At 40.0% G+C, this 7,641-nt stretch overlaps 1 protein-coding gene across 3 annotated transcripts; it reads right to left on the bottom strand.

Moving 5' to 3' along the window:
- Nucleotides 1–595: 595 nt before the first annotated feature.
- Nucleotides 596–6,737, bottom strand: LOC138003974 (uncharacterized). Of its 3 annotated transcripts, none has more exons than XM_068850322.1 (2): nucleotides 6,458–6,737; nucleotides 596–5,732 (listed from the first exon to the last, which is right to left on the bottom strand). In XM_068850322.1, exon 2 carries the CDS (start codon nucleotides 5,721–5,723, stop codon nucleotides 2,817–2,819), a length of 2,907 nt encoding a protein of 968 aa, XP_068706423.1. In that variant the 5' UTR covers nucleotides 5,724–5,732; nucleotides 6,458–6,737; the 3' UTR covers nucleotides 596–2,816. The 3 variants fall into 3 exon arrangements, with proteins under 3 accessions (XP_068706423.1, XP_068706422.1, XP_068706421.1); XM_068850321.1 differs by lacking the exon at nucleotides 6,458–6,737 and adding an exon at nucleotides 6,313–6,405; XM_068850320.1 differs by lacking the exon at nucleotides 6,458–6,737 and adding an exon at nucleotides 6,283–6,403.
- Nucleotides 6,738–7,641: the final 904 nt, after the last annotated feature.

Genomic DNA, 7,641 nt, shown 5'->3' with positions numbered 1-7,641 from the left:
TGAAGTGAAGACATCGTCAAAGTATCTGAAGCAGATGGGAGGGGGGAGGGGGGTGGGGCGCTGTTCTGAGTGATCCATTTTTCTTTACTTGATGGCACATGAAACTGTTTGTAAGCACTGGACCTAAAGGCTAGCCCACTGCCACACCGTCGATCTGGTTTTTCCATTCAAAAGGAAAGCGCCCAAGTAATCAACTCTCATTTCAAGACTCACCGGTAAAAAAAAAGTAATATTGCAAAGAGGTTGTTAAATCAGGAGCCGAGTGAGCTTCATGGTAACTGACCTGTGATAAGGAGATCGTAGGTTCCATATCTAGTCTATATCTGCCCCTTCTCATTTCATCCCCACCGGAAGGGATAAGTGACGAAAAACGTGGAAGGTCTAACTAGAAATTCATGTAAGAGGGTCGCCTGGAAGGGAGGGGGGTATGAAAAAAGAAAAATAATTTCAGACGTTCCCCGAAATGTACCTTTGTCAAGTTCCCCAGTTCCTTGAAACATTCATAGGTTTTGCCATACTTTCCGGGTTTGTCATGGTGAGGAATATACCCCAACCCCCCCCCCCCCTCCCCCAAAGAAAACATGTCAGCTTTCCAAATAACCAAAAACAACCTTTATTCCCTCATAAACAAAAATTTCTCCAAAAGTTAAAAAATGATCGAAAATCATTGTTCCCTTGTTTCCAAATCTACACGTGCATCTACATGTAACTCATCTGTTCCCTCATTCTCAAAATGTTATTTTAAGATCTGCCTAGTTCTTAACCTAGTTGCTTGGCGAAAAGCGAAAGGACAACAGTACTGTAAAAATATAAACGTTTTGCTTCTAGCGTGAGTGCACTTAGCTAAAGCTGAATCCGGGACAACCAAATCCAAACCTGGGGGACTTTCGAGAAACGGGCCCCAGATCGAGGTTTGAACGGGATTTGAATTCGGGGCAACCGCATGCAAACCCAACGCCCTAATCACTGGAGTAAAACCCCGCAAGAACCTTCCATTTTAAAATTTAGCTTAAACAGGTTCTTACATAGACAGTAATTAACAAACATTTAGGCCATATAGGTTCTTAAATAAGTTCTTATCTTCTAAAGAAATGAATCGCGTTTTCGGCCTTCGTCCCCTATGCAGCAGACAGTTTTTCCCTATTATATATAAATTCTGAATAAAACCATATAGAATTAAAAAGTTCACATAAAAATGACTATAATAAGTAACATCAAAAGATCACATGAATCTTCAGAACATCAATCAAATGATCTTATTTGCCAAAGTGAACATTACTTTTTTTCAGATTTTAGAAAATAAGAACCTGTTTCAAATTTTAGGGTCAACAGGTTCTTGTTTAGAGGGGGTCTAACTGACAAGTTTTCGGTTAACAGGTTCTTAAAAAATAGGTTCTTACTCACAGGGTTTTAGTTTATCCTACTGGGCCCGGTTGTTCAAAAGCCGATTAACTTAATCCAGGATTAGCGTAAACTTTTGTTTCACGTTTTCAACTTTTTGGTGAAAGTTTCTTTTGCTTATTTTTGCTTTTCAAGATTGACTTCTTCTAATGTAAAGTTTTGCCGAAAGTCAGCGTTGAACAGCATTTGGGAGTAGACAAAAAAACTCCTTGGTTAATTGTTAATCTGGGATTAGCGTTAATCGGCTTTTGAACAACCGGGCCCTGCAGGGGCCCGTTCCTCGAAAGTCCCGAAACTTTACGGGCCATTTTCGGGTGTCACAATTCCCTTTGTATGTCAAGAACGGAGAGGATTTAAGTGTCAAACTTCACAGACATGTTTCCTTTAGTTAGCTTGAAAAAATGTTAAAAGATCGCCTTTCTAAAACAATCGGTGGCAGTTTCTTCGAGAAACGGGCCCCTGGTCTGGATAATGTCACGTGATTCAAAAGTGTCAACTCGCTGGTACAGCTAGTGGAGTTGAGTGGTGCCATACACCTCAATCCAAAATGGACCGCTGATTTATGCGGATACAAATTGGCCCTTGTTGCCTCGTTCAAGATAAAATATACTTTACAATTTTAAGCTTAAGAACGAGGCATCAAGGGCTTATTTGAATAAAAGCAAAAGAATATTTAAATGGTGGCCAGTTTGGAATAAAATGTATGATAATAAGCTTATTTCTTGACAAGGGGCAAATTTTGTTTTCGCAACTTACAGTTAGAAGTAGTAATTAATCCTTATACGTATTTATACCTTAAGTCACTTGTCAATGACTGTCTTCAAAATCTATTTCAATGGCTATTTTTCATCCATTCAAAATTCAATGCAAGCCTCCAAGAAAGCTGTGCTACTACCATTACAATCAACTTGTATAAGAAGTGTTTAACATTCATTTTGTTAAGCTCAGACTCCTTATATATGTTGGTTTTAAGACTTCCATATTGTTTTTTATTAGGTTGACTTCCAAGGGCTTAGTCAGCCTGAATACTAATGTTAGCATTTAAGATTATACTTTAGTCGAGGGGCTAATGATCCAACAATTCCGCCCCAGTTTGAACAAACAAGTCATTTCTTATGTCTCCAAACTTTTCCCTTTGGGAATTACATGAGATATAAATGTACGCGCGGACGGTCACCCATTTTAACCCTGATGATGGCAAACAGCCGAAAACGTTTGGTTTGAATATTTTAATTTTTTAACTTTTAGCCTTGTATATAGAATATACTTTAGTTATGCTTCCTTACATTTTTGAAAGGGAGCCAATCCCACTTACAAGTCGTTTTGCAATCATCAATTTAATTTAACCCATGAAGGGAGCCTGAAACATTGCTCATGCAGTCACTGTGTTAAAACTACCTATTTCACTCATCCTGTCAACATAGCTTAGATTGAGCAAGATCACTGCTCACAATAGGTGGATCAACAAACCTCATGCTGTCATCATTGTCAGATCCAGAGTTTGAATCCGGATCAAAGTTCATGGAAAAGCCTCCTTTAGCACCATCAGTTTGCATTGACTGATCTAGATCTTCTTTACGCAACAACTTCACAATGTTGCGCAGGGTTGTCTTTATCGACGCTGCCACCAAGTTGCCAAAGTTCCTGTCGGCCTGCTGAATGATGCTATGACCAGGGAGAAAATAAGATTCCACATGTGAAGATCCTTTCTGGTTCAAAAGGCTTGCTGTGGATTCCAGCACAGAGCAGATTCTGTCAGTCAATTTGTCCTCAGTCCAAAACTCTGCATCCTTGCATCTTTCAAGCTCCTCAAAGAATTTTGTCTTCAGGACGTATGTGTGGAGAAACCCAAGGTGTGAGAATCGTTGTGAGGAATTTCTCAGCCTTGTCTGTCCTTGCATAATTTTAAGAGAAGTGTAACATGCTTGCTGAACAGGGTTCACATTTTGTAGTATCTTCAGTTCAGCCATGGAAAATGACAATCTCCATAACAGAGAGTCTGCTCCCCCTGATTTGGGAACAACATGATATCCCAGATCTGCATAACCTTTCAGAACATGACAGGGAGGTACCTTGGCAGCTTTAGGCCACATGGGGAAATGTATTGCCGGTGTGACATCAATGCCAATAGGCATGAATTTGTACAAACTGCCTCTCCAAAACAGAGTCATCTTAATTCCTGCTTTGCTAGTACATACAAATGGCTGACAGAATGTACATGAATCATAGCTTGTTGTGTTGAAACTTAATTTCAATGTCTTCTGTGCTAAACCAGGTATTTTCGCTTTGCTGTACAATGAATTTGCCAAATAATGTTTGATTTTCAATGCATCAAGAAATCCTTCTTCTGATAGAAACATCTTCCATTCTTCCTTGAACTGATCCTTCACTTTAATGTGAACAAATCCTGCTTTTGACGTTTCAAGAATGTCACAACTGTCACTAGTCAGTGACTTAAATTCACACATGTAGTCAAATTCATCTGGCTTACAAATCCTGTAACCTTCAAAGGCACTTCCTGTGCATAACACCCCACAAGCAAACCTCTCATCCTCTTCAGCCACAAGATCTAGAAGATTTTGAACAAATGACACAGTCTGTTTGGCAACAGTGCATCGTTCATGGCAATCTTCTTGACTGTCCACATGGAAACCTCTTATGCGACACTCGTTGCACAGTTTCAGCAAATAGGCATTAACATCAGTGTCAGGATGAATCAACAATTCTGGAACATCAGCACCATCACCACTAGTGTCAAAGTCACTTTCGGTGTTTAATTTTGAATTGTGATCATCTTCTTGATCAAAGCACTTTGCACCAGTGTGGCAACGTTTGTTTGCATCCCACAGTAGTTGACTTCTGTAACCCTTGTCATTTTCATCCTCATGGCACTCGACATCCTCACATCTATTGCCACAAGCAGAACTTGTATCATGGGCTTTGTGCATTTGGCATAAAAGTAGACAGGAAAGTCTCTTTAACTTGAACTTCACAGCCAAGTCATACTCAGATTCCCCATAAAAATTTAAATGAGAATCCTCTCCGGATTTCAATGTTTGAGCAATTTCCATGAGTGCATCTTCACGCAATTTTGCAATTATTGCAACATGTAACACAGTCTCTCCATGAAAGTTTTTAAAATCTGCATGAGGTGCATGATCCAGCAAACATTTCAACACTTTGAAATTGCGATGGAAAGCTGCAACGTGGGCTGGTGTATTGCCATCATTGTCTGAATTCATGAAACATGCTCCATGTTCTAACAAAACTTGCATCACATCAAAATCCCCGAAGGCAGCAGCTTGGTGCACCAATGTCCTTCCATTCAAGTCAACCACATTTAAGTCTGCACCATATTCATGTAGTAGGCAAACTGTCGATGCAACAATCTTGGGATACTTCCTGACCACTACTTTGGCTAAATTTACATGGTCAAAGAAGTGGTGCAATGGTGTTTTCCCTACAAGATCTTGCATATCTGGATCGACACCTGCTTTCAATAAGATTTCCAAAGTTTCATGACGTTTCTGGAGGAGAATTTGTTTATCCAGATTCATGCTTTCAGGTAAAATTACAGCTTCGTGTAAGGCAGTTCTCCCAAATGTGCTTCTACAGTCAATACCTTTGTGGAAGTAATCTTGAATGAGTTTATCCAGCAGTTCTGGCTGATGACAATTGGAGGCAAATGAAAGACAATTCCACTCATATGATGATGGTTTGAGGAGGTGTAACTTGTCAGGACCAGCAGAAAACATAAGGGAGGACCTTCCAATGATTGCAAAATTTTTCACATCTGGTAAAGGTATTGAAAAAATCTGTCTGGGATCAGCACCATTATCGAGAAGTTTGAATGCAATATCAATGTTGTTTTCACAAATTGCATTATGAATTGGTGTCCACCCTTTTGTATCTGAGGCATTAACATTGCTACCATGACTAAGAAGACACTCAACAATTTGAGATTGTCCTGACTTGGATGCCTCATGAAGAGCTGTGCGCCCAGTTGATTTTCCATGTTCAAAATGAGAACATAAACAAGGATCTGCCCCTTTCTCTATTAAAGTACTAACCATACTCAATCGACCAAGTTTGGCAGCTAAGATTAGTGGAGTGTTCCATTCGTCACCATGACCAAAAACCGAAGAACCTGAATGACAACTCCAATTAACACCAATTTGGAGTTCTCCTAAGGCTTCCAGGGCCATGGCAAAGCCCTCCGGATTGTTCAATGCTATGGACTGCATTAACAATGTTTTTACAAACACCTTTACTTCATCAGGACTGAAAGATTCAGTGGAAGAGGCTTCCTCAATAGATTCCATTTTTACTTCCTGGTAAATAAACATTAGCAATAACATGGTACATGTATTACAACAATTCAAACATGAAACCCTTTAGGGGGGAGGGGTCTTGTTCCCTTGTTTTCTTTAAAAACTAGTTTCCAGTTCGAGATTACTTCCAAACTTGTTCTCAGCTTGTTGATCCCTAAAATGGATATATTGTCTTTGTTCCCCTCCCAGTTTAAAATTATACATGTTCCCTTGTTCCCCAAAACCCCTGGGAGGGTATTGTAAAGACAAGCGACCATTTAATAGGAGGGTGGGGGCAGTGATTTTGGAGAAGTAAAATTACTTAGAATCCTGATAGGAAGGGGGACAGTCAACGCATATTTTTCCTGTCCAACACACTAGATTAAAATAATGGTATTTTTCATTCATATTATCACTAGGAGAGACGTTTGCAATCCTTTATAGTTTCCCATGATTGATCAATATTTGATTGTCCCTCTTTTATTATATTAAACCCAGTCAATGCAATCATGACTGCCATCTGCTGCAAGTGAAAATTATCAAAATGTTTCAAGCGGCAAGAGTACATTACCGTTTAAAATTCCCGTTTGAAAGAACTTACTGAAAAACACCCATTGACTGAGTAAACTCCTCAGGCCTTGGAAGCAAGAGACAAGCAAGGACGGAAGCAAGCACTTCCGCCCTGAGCTTTTCACCAGCGGTATAATATTCAATACACTATAATACGGGATATATAGAGTACTTACCGATTGTTTCAGCCAACTTCTCGTGCCCAACAAAACTATTAAAAGGAAGATTCTTTTGGGAGACGTTCAAGGATTGGAAATCATTTTATTGTTAATTACGTCTCAAATCTAGTGCACAAAGCGCTACCACATCGCTAGTTTTTATTTGAGCCTGGGCTACCTATGACATTACGAGCGATGATTGGGCAATTGTGAAGAGATGAAATGTAATTTAGTTTAGCTACCTTTTAATTTTCTTTTGTTTTTTTTCATCTTGTTATCATGTATTATTCTCTCTCCTCTTTTTTATGCATTTCCGTTTTTATAACACATCACGTAGCCTTTTTATGTCATTTCCGGTAAATATAAAGATCTTGTTACTAGCATTTATCCATTCAATAAACCTGAAGAAGGCTGGTGTTGGCCCAACCTCGTTCCCAGGGCCGAGTAGGAGAGGACCCTGGGAACGAGGTTGGTGTTGGCCAGCCGAAATATTGCAACAACGCCTATGTTCACGTTGTCTTGACCAACCTTTGCAAGATATTTTCTATTTTAATTGTGAGGACCTTAGTCTTTATACAATTTAAAGTCTCATTTCATTTCAAAGAGAGAAAAAAATCTTTTTTTCTCTGATCTGGCATTACTGTAAATTCCCCGAAAAGTGCCCAGTCGTCTTCTGGACGCGTGGGCGCAAGGGAGAACGCGCGGGAGATGCGCGCAGGGTGCAGGGGGTACGAGTCTGGTAAATTACAGAGTTTTTTCACTCTTCAGGGGTACCCAACGAAAATGATTGCCAAAATGCATAATAATCCCGGGGGGGGGGGGGGTACTCCCTTATAAGGGCTTAATGGTCCCTTATAAGGGCTTAATGGGGACGTGCGGCCAGCCAGGGTATGTTTTTCGGGATTTTTGTCTTGAACAGGGTATCGAATTTATCATTTTTTGTCTTAATCAGGGTATCGATTTATCAATTTTTGTCTTAAACTGGGTTAAATGTCTTAAACAGGGCATCAAAAATCGGAATTCTGTCTTAAAATGGGTAGGAAAATCAGCGATATTTGTCTTAAACAGGGTCAGGGTATGAGGGGCCGCGCCGCGCCGCACCTCCCCACCCAGGGATATATCGAGTAACCCCCCCCCCCCCTTCCGGGATAATAATAGGCGAAAAACGTACAAGAAAACGCTAACAAAACATTTCTTTGAGT

The sequence above is a fragment of the Montipora foliosa genome, chromosome 5 (genome assembly GCF_036669935.1).
Source record: "Montipora foliosa isolate CH-2021 chromosome 5, ASM3666993v2, whole genome shotgun sequence".
In the NCBI taxonomy this organism is placed as follows: Eukaryota; Metazoa; Cnidaria; class Anthozoa; order Scleractinia; family Acroporidae; genus Montipora; species Montipora foliosa.
This window is presented reverse-complemented; position numbering and strand designations above follow the sequence as displayed.